Source organism: Lygodium microphyllum, chromosome 8, assembly GCF_053477565.2.
Source record: "Lygodium microphyllum isolate KBCC chromosome 8, Lygodium_microphyllum_v1.1.10, whole genome shotgun sequence".
Classification (NCBI taxonomy): domain Eukaryota; kingdom Viridiplantae; phylum Streptophyta; class Polypodiopsida; order Schizaeales; family Lygodiaceae; genus Lygodium; species Lygodium microphyllum.
Window position 1 is genome coordinate 3,354,288 of NC_141142.1, and position 19,534 is coordinate 3,373,821.

A 19,534-nucleotide genomic window follows, 5' to 3' on the forward strand; every position below is an offset into this window, starting at 1 on the left:
ATTATCATTTGTATGCACTTTGACAAGCTCAATGCTCTTGCTGTTAAGTACATCTCTAATGAAGTGGTACTTCACCTATATGTACTTTGTCTTTGCATGAAAGATAAGATTCCATGCTAACATGATAGAACTCTGACTATCACAATGGAGAACAAGTAGCTCTGTGATGCCAAGCTCTCCCACTACACGTGAAAGCCATAAAGCCTCGTGCATGCCTCAACGGCAGCCACATACTCTACCTCTATAGTAGACAATGCAACTCACTTTTGTAGCCCGGAGATCCAAGAGACCGCTCATCCTGTGAAAGTAAACACATACCTAAAAGTGGACTTCCTAGAATCCGCATGAGTAGCATAGTCTACATCCGTAAAGCCAACAATAGATGCCTTCTACTTCCCAAAGCAGATGCGCAACTCCTTTGTGCCTTCGAGATATCTCATAATACATTTCACTGCATCCCAATGCTTCTTGCCAAGGGTTGCCATGTAAATGCTAACCACTCCCACTGCAAAGGAAATGTCAAGATGTGTAGTGACCATAGCATACATTAAACTGCCAACAGCTGAAGCATATGGTATCTTGGCCATTTCAGCCTTCTCATCATCAGATGTAGGGCTGTCCTTTGCACTGAGTTTCACATATGGAGGCAATGGAACCCCAATCGTTTTTCCTCCCTCCATATTGAAACGCTGCAAAACCTTGGAGATATACTCCTGCTGAGATAGATAGAGTTATTCTTTCGACCTATCTCTGAGTATTTGCATGCCAAGAATGTGATTTGCGTCATCAAGATCTTTCATGTCAAAGTTGCCATGAAGACTTTGCTTCCGTGAATCCAAGGCATGAGTATCCTTGCCAGTAATCAGCATGTCATCTACATACAATACCAAGATAATCAGGCTGCCATCTGCTGCCTTCTTAGTAAAAATGCAATCTTTACATCCATCTGTATGAGCTCAATATCTTCACATGCAACCAAGCCCAAAATGGTTCTCAATGTAGTCATATTGACTACAGGAGAGAAAATCTCATCAAAGTCAATTCCATGCTCTTGCTTGTACCCCTTTGCAACCAATCTTGCTTTGTACTTTTGTAAGGAACCAAAAGTGACGACCATCTTGTAAACCCATTTGCATGGAAGTGTTTTCTGCCCTTTAAGCAACTGCGCCAAGTCCCAAGTGTCATTTTTCTCAAGAGATTCCATCTCTGACAACATGGCTTAATACCATTTCTTGTTGTCCTGTATGTCCATTGCTTCCTTGAAGCAAGACGGTTCACCACAATCTGTCAACATGACATAATCAACCACATAATTTGCACTAGGAACAAATCTATCACATTGTCTACTAGCCCTAGACAATCTCCTAACCCAATAATCATTGTTTGCTGGCTGTTGAGTATTTTCAACTTGCTGTCCTAGCATTTCAGCCTGCAAATCAGCATTAATAGAGTGATGTCCTGATTGTTCCTCCACATGTAGTAGCTCATTATCATGGGCAATAGCTGGCTAATCATTTTCTGCATTTACAGGTTCATTTACAGCAAGTATTTTCTGTTGTACGGCGGGCACATTTTGCCGTCCAAAAGGTATTTCTTCCCGGAATACAACCCTACAGACCTCCTCAGTCTTTTCGGGTTGTTTATACATGCGATCTTCCTAGAAGATAACATGATTGCTGCGTACTACTTCCCTTTTCTCGGGATCCCACAATCTATACCCCATTTCACCCTCGTCACCATATCCTAGGAAAATGCATTTACAGAACTTTGGCTCAAGTTTGCTGCGTTTTTCTTTACGAATGTGCACAAAAGTCTCCCAACCAAACACGTTTAGATGAGCATATGAAGGTGGCTTGCCCAACCACGCTTCTTTGGGAACTCCCCCTCCCAAAGACCTATTTGGTGACAGATTAATTAAGTGAACGGTTGTCATAACAGCCTCTGCCCAAAAACCATGGGGTAATGCAGCATGAGACAGCATCGTACGGACCTTATTCTGAATGGTCCGATTCATACGCTCTGCGACTCCATTTTGGGATGGATTATGAGGAACAGTGAGCTCCCTCTTTATCTCTTTGCTGTCACAATATGCCTAAAAGGCCTTGGGAAACATATTCGCCACCATTGTCAAAAAGAAGACACTTAAAGTGTCTTATCTGTTTGATTTTCGGCAAATGCCAAGAATTTTTTAAACTTGTCAAGCACTTCATCCTTGCTACAAATAGGATAAACCCATACCTTTCGTGTAGCATCATCAACAAAGGTGACAAAATATTTCTTTCCCCCTAAAAATAATCCTGGCATCTGATATACATCTGAATGTACTAACTCTAGAGGAGAAATTTTCAAAGAAAGAGACTTTTTATGAGACGTCTGTGCATGTTTGCCATAAATACAATGATCACAATGCTCAAAATCGGCATAACGAAGACAAGGCAAGTAACCCAAACAAGAAAGCACTTTCATTCCTGTTTGACTCATGTGTCCCAACCGACCATGCCACAAAGAAACGCTTGGCTACTCGGTCACGAGTACAACATGATCACTCACACTAGATACATGGAGAGAATACAAAGTATCACTTTTACAACCTCTGGCAATCACTCTAGATCCCTTACAAATCTTCCATTTTCCATCACCAAAGGTAGTATGAAAACCATCATCATCTAGCTGCCCTATGCTAATCAAGCTCTTCTTGAGCTGAGGTCCATGCCGTACATGCTGAAGTGTAAAGACAAAGCCATGCTAAAACTGCAACTGCACACTGTCAATACCTGCAACGTCACATCCATAGTTGTCCCCAAGATGGACAACACCATGTCGACCCCCTGTATAGGCAGAGAACCACTCACGATCAGGGGTGATATGAAAGGAAGCACCTGAATCAAGAATCCAAGTATGCATGTCATCATCTGTATTTACAAGTAAAGCACGTGCACCAAAGTGTGAAGAGACAAAGAGTACATCACTCCGACTATCATTGTCATGAGTAACTACATTCACCTATTCAATTTTGACACTGCTCTTCTTAGGCTGATTGTCTTTCTTCTCTTCCTTGCTATCATCTATCTTCTTGCCCTTTCCTTTCTCTTTCTTCCATTTCTAGCAGTCACATTTAAAGTAACCCTTCTTGCCACAATGATGGCATTCAACATCTTTGCCACGTGATTTATTGCGTCCCTTGCTATCATATTTGCCTTTTTGCTGTGATCTGCCCCCCTGGTATGCAGAGCATGGAACGACTTACTGGATGCATTGTTCTGCCGATTCATTTCTTCCATGAATAGAGCACTCTCTACATCAACATACAAAAGGATCACATTAGAATTACTCATAGTAGTCCTGAATGTATCCCAACTCTCTGGTAGAGTGCAAAGCAAGAAAGCAGCCTTAAATTCCTCATCAATCATGAACTTCAAGGCAACCAGCTGGCTGAAAATGGAGTTAAACTCACTCAGGCGAGTAGACATTGTTGTACCCTCTTTCATACGCAAATCCATAAGCTTTTTCAGCCAATACATTTTGCTTGCAGCACTCTTCTGTGCATACAGTTCTTCCAGTCGTGTCCGTATAGCATATGCAAAATCCAAACCTTTAATGTTAAACAACAAGGCATCAAAAATCGATAGCTCAATGGTTGAGTGTGAAAGCTCATTTAACTCATCCCAATCATCCTATTCCATATCTGCGGGCTTTGCCCCTTGTGTTTTGATCGGCTTTGCCTGCTTCTTTTGCAACAGGATATTGTAGCACTGCTTTTGCCAAACTACAAAGTTATGTGCTCCTTCAAGCTTCTTTATGTGCATGAGATTACTGCTGTCATTGCTGCCAGCCATGATTTTCAGCCCAAATGTGACCAAAAAATCAGCAAATGCAGGCCCAAACTGACACCCAAGTAACCAAGGTACAAACAAGTACCAACCAACAATAAATGACCATGTAGAAGCACAGATTTCAGATCTGTAATTAAATTTTCAGAAACACCAAAGCATGTGCTACAGCATTCCACAACTAATTACAGCTGTTCCAAGGGCATATATATCACATTACATGAGAAATCCCAAAATTTAGCTGCAATTTCTGTTGTACATGTACCCACGGGCATAAAATTTGACACGCACGGTCAAAAGCCCCAAAATTTTTGTGCTCAAAGCACCAACCACACATCTGCATTTTCTTTGTCATGCATAGAACAGGCCAATTTTGCCAAAATAGAGCAATTTCAGCAAAATCCCCAAATTTTCCAAGTATTGGATGTACAAATTACATGGAATTGAACATACATGTACATAAAATGACCAAATGATGCACAAATTTTGCCTAAACTGCAAAAGCCCCGAATTGCACGGGGTCCAATGTGCATCAATGTCAAGAAATTGGGTAAGTTTCAACCCAATTTTTGCATGTACATGAAAAGCCCCAAATGTCACAGGCAAGATGTCACAAATTCCTACAATCTTTGAGACAAATGGTCTTGCTCTGCATCACAATCCCCAATTCCGGGAAAAGCCCCAAATTTTTGGGCCTAAATCTGCCCAAAATCATGATTGCACTTAAATGCACGAACGCCCGTCAATGAGTAAAGGGCTTGTTTGCAAGGAACCTTTGAAAAATTTTAAAATTTTGCAAAGGAAAATGACAAATCTGCTCCCATTGACTAGCCGCCTGCCATCGTGACCTATCGCCTTGCAGAAACTGCCGCCTGATGCCACGGGAGTTGTCACCTACAAGTCAGAAGTTATCGCCAGTTAGTCACTGACCTGTCACGTACCTGAAAATTGTCGCCTGCAGCCCGTTTCGTCTAGTCCTAGTCATCTGCAACATGTCGTCTGGGGTCACCTGCAGCGTCTTCAAACCTGGTCACATGTCGTTCGTCAGCAACTGCAACCGATTGTCAACTGCTGCAACCGACTGCCTCCCGCCTACTTGCCAAGTCATAAAATGACCTCACGACCTGCATGCCTGCTTGTCAGCTCCTGCTCGAACTCCGAGAAGTACGAACTCCTTAACCGCAGCTCTAATACCAATTTGTAGTGACGGGTTAGGCACGAAGATCGAGACACTCAGTCGTTACACACAACGAGAGACAAAGAGAGTGGGTGAGAGCAAAGCAAAGAGAGTGCACGATTTTAAGTACAATGATGAGAGTGTACCTCCAAATTTTTTAGATAGATATATATGTGTAAGTACAAGTGCTAAGGGTGTGTTCACACTCAAGCACATTATAAAGGCACGAGACCTTTATTCCCAACATACATAGGTCATGGGAACTCAAAAACCTATACAAGGATTTAAAATGGCATATCGCAAAACTCAATGCCCTATTGTGGATCTAGAGGAAGGCTCCGAATGTGATGCGCAGAACCTCAATGAGAAAGAGCTTGAGGAAAAAGGGTGGAAATTGAGAATGCAGAGCACCATACTCATCTTATGAACTAGAAGGTATGGATTTACCTGATTGAACACCTTTGTTTATAGAGCTTCCTCTATATTCACATTGATACTGATCTGGGTCCTCACAATGACTTACAGCCAATTCCTGTGGAACAGAAGAAGCAGCATAGAAAGAATCCATTCGATACAAAAAAGAATTATACAAATGTGCCACCAGACCAACTGAGGTGAAGCCTCTGTCAATCCAGATGGGAATGCTAGCTCTCACAAATTGAGTTTCCTTTATAATAATGTTGAGCATGCCTATTGCCACACGCACTACCAACTATGCTGCACCCTGCTTGGTACTGTTCCACCTGCCGATTGCCTACCTACTCACCACCCCTACTCAACTGCAAAGGCTGCCCGATGCCTATCTAGGAGGTGTATCTCTTAATAACAAAACATGTTGACAGAGATTATCAACTGAAACCATTGATTGCCATGGAACTCATCAAGAGTAAAAATGCAATTCGTGGTTCACTTCTTGCACAATATGCAAGAGATATTAATAATTACAAAAGGAAAGCATCAGAACAGCCCAATTCATGGTTCACTTCTTGCACAATATGCAAGAGATATTAATGATTACAAAAGGAAAGCATTAGATCAGCCCAAGATCGTGACTGAATTTTCACCAACCAGCATTTACTACTAAAGATCTCCAAGAAGGCATATAGATATCTATGTGAAGTGACCAAAGGACTCTAATAATGACCACCAAAAAATGTTAAAAATTATCTTCAAGGCAATGCGTACCAATTTGAAATGGCCAAAAAGATTGGTATTGTATCCTAGCAAGTGGACCTACCTTTGGATATCCAATTCACCATGTGTTGCATATAATTCATTTGAAAGTAAGCTTGGTACACTCAGAACGAATTGTCATAAACAAAGAGATCATGCACTCGTAGGATACAAGTATTCTACAAAAGCCCGAGTCTGTTCTTGAGCATAGGACCAAATGATCTCCACATACCATTTATCTCGAATTCTTAGTCAAGTGGAAATGCTACCCGAAGTTGAAGGCAACATGGGAATTAGTTCCCACACTCAAGAGTCGTTCCCCTAACTTTGTCCCTCTTTTAAGGACAACGATCATTCATAAGGGGGGAAATGGTACATCCTTGTAACATCAAGGATTGGCGCCCCACAACATTGGTCACAACCTTGGGTGAAGTAGTGACTAGGTGTGGATGCACCCTTCTATTGAGTCCTCTAAAAGTGACTCAGGCTCATTTGTCCCACATCTTCTATGATAACCATACTATGGCCATAGGCCATCACATCACACACCATGATAGCATGGCTTGCTGGTATGGGATGCCAACCCTTATGACATGAGTGCCAATTTCTTGAAGGATTTGTTTTATTTAACATGTGCATACTGAGGAAAACTTCACACCACAGTTAGATAAGTAACGGACACAAAAACACTTGTACAAGGTCATGTTAATGTATAAGAAGTTGGATAATTGCCTGACCTTGTAAATTATTAGTATTTGTAACTACAATTTCAATGGACTTTCCTTTTTCAACACATACAAATTAGACGAATTTTCTAGACTCAGGTACCCATCAGATTTTCAGCACCATAACCTCCATCACCCCATCTTCAGCATAGTGGGGGAGTGCCCCAGTCATGGTCCCTGTCCTAGTTAGTTCAGCAGGCCTCCGCTTCCTAAACTTCAACTATGTAGACAGTGTCAAACCTTCTCTCTACAGGGCTGCAAGGGAAAAATGGCCATTAGGGCTGACTCCCCACGGGACTGCTCTAACTGGACCCACTGGTCAACCACTTGGTCACCCAAATGCTACTAATCTGTCATATACATGTCCAATCTTCCCACGTTCCGCAACAGTCCCCCTCGTCCCACCTTGGGAACGTGGAATGGTGCCCGCCTCACATGAATTACCATCATTACACAAACTCCTCCATTTTGTCTTTTGAGTATTTTGCCCAACCTGGTGCCCAAGTGTTGTCCATGCATGCTACTTGGTACAAGTTGGCAACCAACACAAGTATTTTCTCCGTGTCGAGGGGGTTCACATCATCTCTGTTCTCTGCAGCTGCATATATTAATCACAGCATTACCATTGACTGAAAACATTCACCATAGTTTCAACTTTGGCAACAGGATATGATGAACCACCATATTAGCTGGAGACCATCTAAGGAAAAGCTCTTCCATGGAAACATCATTACAGCTCATGACAAGTCCGTAGGGTGCTCGCCCCGAATTATATAGCTAAAAAGGAGTTCTGACTGGAAGAAAACAGTCACCTACAAAGCTATTTGAACAGAGGGACCTCACCTGATAAAGGTAAGGCCGAAAATCAGTTGGATCGCCATCAATCATATCCTTGTAGAGCTGTAGTGCTTCTTGAAAATGACCCTGCAGACACTACGACATTTTAGTGCAACCTGTGCAGCATAGTAATGATCAAAACCTGACTAACCAAACAAACATTTTAGCACACCATATACAAGACCATATAGTAAAAAAAGAAACCTTCTCATGCAAACACATCAAAAAATTATCATAACAAATAAGATATGGACAACGGATTGGTTCTAACTACTATATCACTACATGCATTTTCTAAACTTATAGATAATGGACATGGTACAGTAAGGCCAGACCTCCTTACTGGAATTTCTTCTCCCTAATATTCGTATTCAGATATAGCCTACATCATACACAGTTTCCTTTGAAATGGAACTACTGTTACTACTGCAACCAAGATTGCTGATTGATGACTCAAGAACCATGCTTTTCTTAGCACCATTCTTATGCATCCTTCAGAAAAGGTGACACATTCTAGCACATCATAAACAAATCACTATAGCAAAACAGCCTCCACATGGATACACATTGAAAATTTATCAAAGTGAATAAAACAAGGGCACTGGATTGGTTTAAAGTACCCACATCCCTGTGTAAATTTTCTAAAACTGCATTTACTTGCTGCTGATACTTCTAAAAATAGTGGACATGGTATAGCATGACCAGGGCTCCTTGCTAGAAGTTCTTTCCCCCAATTTTCCTACACTGATATAGCTTACATTGTCGCTTCTCTTCTCACAGGGTCTTCTTCGTAAGGCATATAGTTTCATGACTGCAGGCAAGATTGCTGAGATTGTTCACTCGGGGGCCATATTTTTCTTAGAATCTTTCTGGTGCATCTTTTGTGATGCCACAGCCAAAGCGAAGCCAATGATCCCATTCTTTCAGTTGGCATAACCTTCATCTAAAAATAGCAGAGCTTTTAACTCATCAAGCTAGCACAATGGTCAGAAATTTCAGATCAGCGAAGTACCTTCAGTGTATGGAGATGTGCAATAAGAATCTGCAAGTTCCGAGCATCATCAACTTTATTCTCTTGTAGAGCTTTGGTGAAAGTGGTCTTTATGACATCCAGGCCAGCAGATTTGTCGCCCATACGATCCATGACCATTGCTAAACCCTTCACCACCACAGGCAACAACATAACACAGTATTTGTAAGCCATATCCCTGCACTTGTTTTGTTTTTTTTTTCCATGATTTGATTTTCTTCTAGAGTATCATTGACTTTCTTTTCTTGTATGAACAGAGCAAAACCAGTTCAAGGTGGCACATCTCATACACAAAGTTATGCATGGAAATTAGCTTGCTTCTTGTCTAGCACATAAATACTGGAACATCAGCCTAGCGAATAGATTGACGGTTCAGTTCCAGTAAGTATTACTATGGTGGATACTATAGACCAACAGGTACCAAGGTGTTCAAAGTGCAAGCTTCACACAGATAGAATAGTAAGGAGAAATCCATACTACAAATACAGCTCAACTGAGGCAGGCAACATGGAATTAAAGCATAAGTAAAGATAATCCTAAACCCCACAGAACCACATCACCAAACATTTACCCTGTGATTACCTGCAGTGCCTTCATAGAGAATGGCTGTAGTTCTAATATTTCTTCATAACCAGCTTTAGCTAGCTCGAGTTGGCCAGTCACACTGTACGCCTGAGTCCTCATGTACTTCCATTCCACATCAGCAGGATCTAGCTGTACAACCTTGTCAAAAACCTTGATAGCATTCTGTACATCGTGTTTTGCTAGCAGCACCTGCCCCAAAAATCCCAATGCAGGTACATTGGTAGGATGGGTATCAAGATAGTCTTTCAGTACCCGCTCCACAGATTGTTCTTGCACTTCAATCCCATTCCAGAAATCAGCACCCAGTGCTTCGGAGTTCACCGAATTTTCAGCAATGGTAGTTGAACCTTCATCCATATGCAAATTACCTTCTGTGACATTTTCCACAAGCGCTTCAGATACAGTTGAGCCTTTGTCCTTGTGCAAATCCCCTGTAGTAACATTTTCCACCAGGACTTCGGATGCGGCTGCCTCTGCGAGTGCCGGTGCATGTGAGCTGAATCCAAAGCCTATTCCACCTACCAGCAGAGCTCTATACAATAAGAGAAAAACCCATCTTAATGAGCAAGACAAATTTTCAAAGCTAGGAAGTCCAATCCAGCTGAATTCTGGAATTGTGGGATGCGTGGCAGGGCGGCTGCCATCTTTGTGCACACTTGAGCGCTTGCATGATCCGAGAAATGGCGATCTTCCAGCAAGGCTATTCACCTTGAAGACGTCAAAGCCTCCATGGATGCGAAGAAGACTCGCAGCATTGAACTTGGCATCAGGGAGAGGGAGGGCCTGCCGAGAGGAAGTGAAGCAAACTACTCGAGCGGGCGAGGCCTGAGGAGAGATGTAAGAGCGGCAGTCTTGTTGTGGCAGGAGGAGGCGCGGCCTCTGAATTGCAAAGGAGTGAGCAGCCATGGCTGACTGTGAAGGGATTCAGAGAGGAGGAAGAGAATTAGGGGAAACAGAAGAAGAATTAGGGAACTTCTACAGAAATCGAGAGCATGGCTATTTAGCAGACCTTGACTAATAAAAGAGCAAACAGGACTTCAGTTCAGTTCATATTGAAATGTTGGCGGTTGCCTGGCATTTTGGGCCCTGTGGGTTGATTACTGAAAAGACCCGTAGCTAAGATTGAAAGCTTAGAAGTAAGACGGCCAATGAGAGGATGAATTCAAAGTGAAGCCCCTTAGGACCCGTTCCCACCATCAAGAGGGCTCCCAACTAGTTCGAGAGCTGGTCGGTAGCCCATAGAGCCTTGTTTGCACATGCATGAGAATTGTAAACAAATAAAATATAATTTCCATTGCATGAAAAGATGTGTTGGAATGGCGCACGCCAATAGAGATGCATTTGCTCTGCAAAAAAAACGGCCTAACATTGTGCAAGTCTAGAAGCAAACCTTTCTAGACACTGGCCTTCACCAAAGGCTAAAAGAGGTTTGGCTCTGAGAGTGAACTCTAGGCTATTCACGCTGATGGGAATATGTCCTTACTTGGGTAGTACAAAAAGTGCATAATTGCACTGTTTTGGGGGTGGTGCACACACTAATATCAATGGCTCCCAATTTTGTTAAAACATGCATCGATAAAATGAGGGAGTCACTAGGTGAAAAATGATCCAAAGACTCTAGCATACAAGCTAATGGATACTAGAGTTGGGTCCTCTTTGGTGCCATCTACTATTGTGATGTGTGATTGCATCCAATTTGCCATGTGGCACCATACTCCTTTGCACTTGTTTGTTGTTGCCAAGTATACTCCCAATGTGTATGGAATGGTTCCAAATCACATTTTTGCACTAAGCTTTCTCGCTCATGCGAATTTTGCAAGTAATGTCCTAATATATTTTATGTGTGCGATCGAGCACAAGGACCACTAGGCTACTTGACAATAGATTTGTGCAATGACAGGAAAAGCAAAGTTGTTTTGTTACCTTCATGTGAACTTATTATAATCATTGTCTCCCAATTCACATAATGATGTATGGCAAGTCTCACACACACACACACACACACACACACACAAGGCTTGTCCACTTCACAAGTGGATTTTTCACAAAATTGTTCATACTATCAATGCAATATAGAAGAAATGTAAGAGCCATTATTCAAAATGATCAAGATTCATAGAATACTTATACTATCAATTAGAGCTATGGTTTGGGGTGGTACACTAGTTAGGGTTTTTGAGGCAAGGGAGATGGATTAGGCATTAGGCTTTCTTTCTCCCCCCCCCCCCCCCAAAAAAATTTGGGGGGGGGGGGGACTCAAAGCCCTGCCTTATTTCCACACTACGTGTGATTCCCTATACCCAATGGTGAACCCTCTTATGTGCGACATCACGAGGATGTAATCCTGGGATGTGTCTATGTTGTCCCGCTTTTTGGATTGAATAATACAAGAGTATACCTTGAGCTCATATATCGTGTTACCTTTCTGTGCCATGTCAAGTGCGTAACGAGTGCAAGTTTATCACACTTGGTATCAGAGCGACTTTTGCTCGGAGTGAAGGAGTGCTCACAGAAGCAAGAGAGAAGATCCAATGCCCCAAAGAGATCGAAGTCGTAACGACCCACAGCGCGACGCCCCACGTCACGTCGCCCCTCGTCGTGTCACCCCATGTCGCAACACCCCCCGACGCGTCGGCCCCCGGCATAACGCCCCAACCCCGACACCCCACCGTCTGAAGATGCGACGCAGCTTCCCCGCGGCATGACCCAGACCACCACAGGCGAAACGCGGCTTCCCTACGCTGACACCACCACAAACCACATGGAGGACGAAAGGGAGAATGTTACCCTCCCAACAATGGAGGAGAGGAAGAAGAGTAAAGGGCAAGAATGGAGAGTGGCCCAAGAGGAGAAGGTGGCCGGACTGGAAAGGTAATTAGATGGCATGTCAGGCATGCTGGAGTCAATATGGAGGAACATGCAGATGAAGGAAGAGGAGGAGAAAAGGAAGAAAAAACTAGAAGTGGATCAGGGTTATAGAGAATGGGTGATACAACAACAAGAAGATGAGAAAAGACACAGAATGCAAGAGGAGATGGATAGAATGGGTAGAAAGGAGACATCTAGGAGGGCGCAAGATACAAGGAAAGAGAAGGAGAAAGTAGTAGAAATAGGAAGTAAAAAGAAAGACAAGAAGAAGGAGAAGAAGCGCCACCATAAAGAGGAGGAAGATAGTGACAGTTCAGAAGACGACTATGGAAAATTCAAGATGCCCCAACTAGCCAAGTACAAGGGAGAGAGAGATGGGTTGGTTTTGAAGAAATGGATCGCAGAGGTGGACAGGTACTTGAAGTATTCACGAATAACTGAAGACCAGAAGGCGGAGGTGGCAGCCATTTACTTGGAGGAGGACGCTGCCAATTGGTACCTACTAGAACAAGAGCAGGGCCACACCATCTTTTTGTGGGAAGAACTCCAGGAATAATTGAAGGACTCCTTCATTCCAAAGATGGAAAAATTCAAAGTGAGAGATGAATGGAGGAACCTCAAGCAAACACAAGGGAAGATGAAAGAATACGTTAGCAAATATAGGCAGATTATGCTACAGCTACCAAACATGGATACAGATACTAAATTACATAGATTTTTGTTTGGGATGCAAGAATGGGCTAGAAGATATGTGGAGAGACAAGAGCCAACAAGCTTAGCAGAAGCCATGAGAATGGCCGAAAGACTAGTGGACCTGGAAGGTAGAAGAACAACACAGGGGAACCAAAGCAGGTTCAACAACAATAACTCATGGAACCAAAGGCCCAATGCCCCTAGAGGGGCATTCACAGATACAAGGAGCCAAAAACACCACCACCACCACGGCCGTGTCACAAATCGCTTTAGTACCAAGAGGAGCAGTAGGAAGATGGGGAAACAATCACTACAGGCCAACCCCTAGCACATTGTATGGGCCTGCAGGATCAAATACATCATGGTGGAGACCCCCAGGCCCGTCCGTCGGGATCAGATGCTTCAGATGCAGGGGCCCACACTACCAAAACAGATGCCCGATAGAAGATACAACTTCATCAAGTGGATCAAGGGTGAATGCGACTAGCACATATGGAGAAGAAGAACCACAATCACCGCGCATTCAAGAAATCCCAAATGGAAGTGAGGAGAGCATGGACCACCCAAGGGTAGGGACAGTTAGTGCCCGACCCCAATGCATGGCAGTCAGAGTACCGGCAGTTCACCATCTATACATCAAAGGCCGAGTGGGCGAAGGAAACCAACCTATCATGGTGGACACATGGGCAACACACAACTTCATGACTCCAGGGTGTGCAACAAAACATGGATTAAAATTATCGAAGGCCCCAAAAGGATTAACAGTAACATTCGCACAAGGAGAAGCCAAGGAAGTGAAACAAGTCTTTGTAGTCTAAGTAGAAGCCAACAAGTGGAAAGCAAAACTCAACTTCTTAGTAATCCCCATGGATGATTTTGAAGTGATATTGGGCCTGGAAGAAGAAGAAGAAGAAGAAGAAGAAGGATAAAAGAAAAAGACGGAGATAGAAGGGGGAGAAAGAGGAAAGAGAATAGTCTTTTTTTAATTAAACATTTTTCTTCTCCCCCTCCCCCTCTCTCTCATGTGTAGGGCCTAGGTTTTCTCTCTCTCTCTCTCTCTCTCTCTCTGTTAGATTAAAAAGAGTTTAATTAAAATAAGGAGAGAGAGAGAGAGAGGAAGAAAAGAAAAAAGGAAAAGAGAGGAGAGAGGGGGGAAGAGAGACAGAGAGAAGAAAATGAGAGAGAAAATAAGAAGAATTATAGAGAATGAATTTGAACATAAAGAGAGAATAATAGAGAAAAGAAAGATAAAATTTAAAACAAAAAATAGATACTTTTTTAAATTAAAATAAGGATATATAGATATATATATATATATATATATATATATATATATATACAAAGAATAAAAAAGAAAGAAGAGGAGAGGGAGGGAGAGAGAGGGGGAACAGAGAGAAAGAGAATTATAGAGAGAATATATACAATTTAAGAGAGAGAGAGAGAGAGAAAGAAAAAAGGAAAAGAGAGGAGAGAGGGGAGACAGAGATAGAAGAAAATGAGAGAAAATAAGAAGAAGACAAAGAATTTGAACACAATGAGAATTATAGAGAGAGGAAAGATAAAATTTAAAAGAAAGAGAAAAGAAAAAACAGGAGAGAGAGATAGAGAGAGAAGAATAAGAAGAAAGAGGAAAAGATGAAGAGAGATGGGGAAAAAGAGAAAAGAGAAAATTATTTTTAAAATTTAAATATTTTTTGAGAGAGAGAGAGGAGAGAGGGGGAAGAGAGAGAGAGAGAGAGAAGATAATATTTAAAAGAGAGAATGAGAGAAGAAAAATATAAAATTTAATAGGGAGAGAGTGAGAGAATAAAAAAAGGAAAATTAAGAGAAAGGGGAGAAGAAGAAAAGGGGGCGGAGAGAAGAAGAGAGAGAATATAAAAATAAATAGAGAATTATATATATAAAAAGATAAAATTTACATACTTTAAGAGAGACTGGGGGGAAAGAAAGTGAAAGAAGAAGAAGAAGAAGAAGAAGAAGAAGAATAATAATAATAATAAGAGAGAGAGAGAGAGAACATGTAGAGAGAATTATAGAGAGAGAAAATATAAAATTTAAAAAGAGAGATAGAGAGAATAAAAAATAGAGGAAGAGAGGAGAGAGAGAGAGAGAGAGAGAGAAGAAAAGCGCAAAGAGAAGAAAAGGAGAGTGAGAGAAAATAAAAAATTTAAAAAGAGAGTGAAGAGAGAGAGAGAGAGAAGAAAAAAAGGAAAAAAGAGGAGAGGGAGAGAGAAGGAAAAGAGAGGAGAGAGGGGGGAGAATAAAATGAGAGAGAGAGAGAGAGAGAGAGAGAGAAAGAGAAGAAAAGCGGGGAGAGAAAAGAGAGAGAGAGAGAGAGACAAAAGAAAAAATTTAAAAAGAGAATGAAGAGAGAGAGAAGAAAAAAAAGAAAAAAGAGGAGAGGGAGAGAGAAGAAAAAGAGAGTAGAGAGGGGGGAGAATAAAATGAGAGAGAGAAGAAAAGCGGGGAGAGAGAGAGAGAGAGAGAGAGAGAGAATTAGACATAGGGAATTTGGGGGGAGAGAGACAGAGGAAAAAGAGGAGAGATAAAGATGAGAAATGGATTGTTGAGCAAAGTTGTCGTGCTATCGCACGGCAACTTACTGCTTCGAGGCAGCAAAGAGGCCTAGCATTCTGTGCATGCAAAGCGCGCACGGAACGCTAGTTATTATTAAGGAAAGCTTTAGGCGAGGGGGGCATGTGTCCTCTCCACATCTTCTTGGTAAATGCATTTTAGAACCCATGTGTCAGGCTGGTGCGCCTAGCTATGAACTCCCACCCACTACATTCTTTCCTCTTGTGTTTGTCTCATAGGTAAAGCCCATGTTGTCACAAAATGATCAAGAGAGTATAAAAAGGCGGCAATGTGTAGTTAATCATCTAATCATACTTGACATCATTGGTCTTATCAATATAAGGCCAATAAAGCGGATGTATGTATGATCCGTCCGTTAGTCTTGTTAATCTATGGCGAATGTATGGATGAACCATCCGTTGATATGTTGATAATATGTATTGTGATAATGTATATCTAAGCAATATATATAATAACTTATATATCAACAGTGTTGTAAGAATGTGTATAATTCATATTTTTATTAGACATAATATTATACATATTATAATATACACATATTACAATATATATGTATTTGTATACGTAATAAGGATAATACATATGTGTAATTCGTAATAAGGTTAAATAATAATAGTATTATATGTTACCATATATAAATTTATACATATAATATGTTTATATCGACATATAAAAATTATACGTTTACACACACACACACACACACACAGAGATCTTTTTGTCGTCATGTAGTAAATATATTTACAATATGTATATATATAATAATTATTGTACTAATATATATTGTGTGTGTGTGACACCCCCTACCCCCTTAACTCCCCACCTAAAGAGACTAATCTCCCTATGTTTTGATGCCCTCTCCTATGTGCCACCCAAACTCAAGTCATGAGCCTCTAGCTCCAAAAATGCCAAACAAAACCCAACCCCTAGCCCTCCCCAAAATGATAATCCCTCTCTCACACCTAGCTATCCCATCCAACAACTTGAGCTTCCTTCCCCCATCAATTCTAACACCTCGACCCCTAAATTGCTTCACTCCTTGACTTGCCCTCTACATGAACCTTAAATACTTGCCAAAAACTCAATGTTCCCCTATCTAAACAAATATAAAATGTATAAAATGTAATGATGATATTCAATCATTCTCGTGGTAGAAATATCTAAGTCAACAAATACATTGCAATCATATACCATAGAGAAGTGTTGCTAAATTCACAAATATCTATCCTTTGTTTCGAATGGCTGATGGCTAAATGTGTATGTCTCTGAGAGCACATCTTGCATCTCATTGTTGCACACGCATCTACGCAGCAGTCCATCTTGCCCTAGTCGATATAGCCAGTCTGCTATCAACTGATAGGGTTGGATCTTGAGGATGAGTCGCCTAAGTCTTGTCATTTCTATCAGTCGCTCAGGCAGTCCGTGCTCAAGCACTTGGACTATGTCATCTGCCCAATATGGCATTAGATCAGCCTTAAATAAATCTCTCTCTCTAGAAAGGTTAAAGAGACGGGCATCTGGCAATTCATCGGCAATGCCTTCTCCAGCGGCCTCTCCCATGGGGATGCGTGACATATGGTCAGCCATGTAAAGCTATTTTCCTTTTCATACAACCACAGAGAAGTCAAACTCCAAAAGTAGAAGGAGCCTCCGAGCTATGCATCCTGTAGCGCAAGGTTTATTCACTAGATATAGCAAGGCTTGATGGTCCACAAAGAAGGTAAAGGGTGGAGCCAATAGCTAATGCCAGAATTTCTTCTTAGCAAACACCATGCCCAAGCCCTCTCTCTCTGTCGTCGAGTAATTCATTTCCATCTCAGTGAGTTGTCTGCTAGCAAAGCTCACTGGGTAGTACAGGTTGTGTTCGCCAGGCTGGCACAACACTGCCCCCATAGCAAATTTCAAGGCATCGATATGCACATGAAAGGTAATGGTCCAATCTCGAGCTCGTAGAATCGGTGCTGTGGTTAGATCCTTCTTCAACTCTTCATACCTCGTCGGCATGATTCAGTCCATTCAAAGACAATCAGCAACTTGTGTAAAGGTATGGCAATCAACGCGTAATTCAACACAAACCGTTGATAATATCCCGTATGGCCTAAGAAGCATTGAACTCCCTTATAGTTGATTGGGGGCGAAAGATCAACAATAACCCTGAATTTTGAGAAGTCAGTGGCAATGCCATTCTTTGACACCACGTGCCCTAGGATGCATCCATGCTTCACCCAAAACTGGCACTTTAAGGGGTTCAGGGAGAGACGATATAGGCGACATCGCTCAAAGATTGGTCGGAGTTTGTCTAAGTGTTCTCTCCAGGTCGAGTGAACACACAAGTCATCTATGAAGACTACCAACTCTTTGTGAAGCATGTCTTTAAATATGGTGCACATGAGGCGTTGGAAGGTGGCGGGGACATTAGTTAACCCGAAGGGCATGACTATATAAGCAAAGATGCCCCACTCAGTGGCGAAGGCAGTCTTATGCATGTTAGCAGGATGCACTTGCACTTGATTGTATCCCGAGAAGCAGTCCAGAAAACTGTAGGCTTCCTTGCCAGCCACTCTTTCAAGCATGTGCTCCATGTATGGCAATGGATAGTTGTCTCTCTTAGTAGCAGCGTTCACCTTCTTGTAATTGACACACACTTTGATTTTTCCATTCTTCTTCATGACAATGACTATGGGCAATACCCAGTCTCCATGTGCTCAATTTCATAAATGAATCCTGCTCTCATTAGCTTGTCAATCTCTTCCTTGACCGCATGAGGGTGTTTTGGATTCATAGGGTGCAGTTGCTACTTGACCGGTGTAGCATATGGCGTCATGGATATGTTATGCGTCACTACACTCAAATTTACCCCCTTAAGCTCTTCTAAGGACCAAGTGAATACATCTACGTACTCTTGCAAGAGAGCGACAAGACTCGTTTCCTCTTCCTTAGTCAAGTCATTGGCAATGAAGGTTGATCGGGGTATCTCCCCTTCCTGGGCTAGGTTCAACTACTTGACCTTGGCTGGTCCCTCGATTGGTTCACTCATTTGCCCTTGACGTTTGACACCCAACAGGATCACTACCCTATCCCCTTTCTTGAATTTCGTAAATCTTTTAGGGAGGTCCTATGGTTTTCTCTGTTCTTCCATTCGTGTGTCCCTAGGTTGTTTTATCCTTTCCTCTTTCAACTGTATATGCCTCAAGTGGATGGGTAGGTCCCCCTTGGTGTGTCTGGTCTTGGTTGGCCTAGGTATCTCTAGGTCACTATCTGAATTTACCTCTAACTCAGAGTCGAACTCCCCATCTTCGTTAGAAGAGGTGGTCTCCCTTGGTGGTCGCAACTCAAATGGTGACTCTGTCCTAAGCACTGGTGTGGTAACAGATTGGGCTAGGCCCGCTTGATCGAAATCTATGGCTCCTACATGCTCCAACCATTCTGCGGCTTGGAGTCTACCCATATTTGTTTTATTTCCCATCTCCAAGTGTCATATTCTACGGTATCCATCTCACCCTCGCTTTCATCACTGAAAGATCAACAGTCTTCGTATTCGTTGTTGGAGTCCTCTTCGTCAGTCGTCTCCTAGGTCTTGGCATATATCTTGTCTTTGATCGGGGATTAGGGCCCAGTTGTACATGAGGTTCAAGTCATGCACCCTGGTCCATTGCCACTTGGATTTATCTAAGAGATCCTGGAGTGGTTTGAAGTTTGCTGCTGGATTGCCATCTAGCTTGCCCATTAAATATTCTAGAATCTCATGGAGTTCCCTCTTGTTATTTGACACTTGGAAGGTGACATGTTTAGGTCTCCCTTGAAGGGTTCTTGCCATCATGCAAACTGGTACGGAGGGTGTGTCTTTAGACTTACCGATTGTCTTGATGGCTTTCTCGCATGCCTCATGATCCGAGAATGTCATGTCGATTGTAGAAAGGGCATGCATCTGATCTCACTCGTCCTCTAGGCATGGAATATACTTGGTTAAGGGTCCATAGGACTTCTCGACTTGAGCGTTCCCTTTAAGCATCGCGGAGAT

General features: G+C 42.2%; 1 protein-coding gene across 1 annotated transcript in view; it reads right to left on the reverse strand.

Moving 5' to 3' along the window:
• LOC148031907 (uncharacterized) overlaps positions 1-10,458 on the reverse strand; it is a 31,674-nt gene extending 21,216 nt beyond the window's left edge. Inside the window, exons 1-3 of the mRNA XM_087682486.1 lie at positions 9,355-10,458; positions 8,755-8,901; positions 7,749-7,829 (exon numbers count right to left, since the gene is read on the reverse strand). Of these exons, the coding sequence (XP_087538612.1) occupies positions 7,749-7,829; positions 8,755-8,901; positions 9,355-10,263 (1,137 nt within the window). The 5' untranslated portion in view covers positions 10,264-10,458. The remainder of the gene's footprint in view (positions 1-7,748; positions 7,830-8,754; positions 8,902-9,354) is intronic.
• Between the last annotated feature and the right edge of the window lie 9,076 nt (positions 10,459-19,534).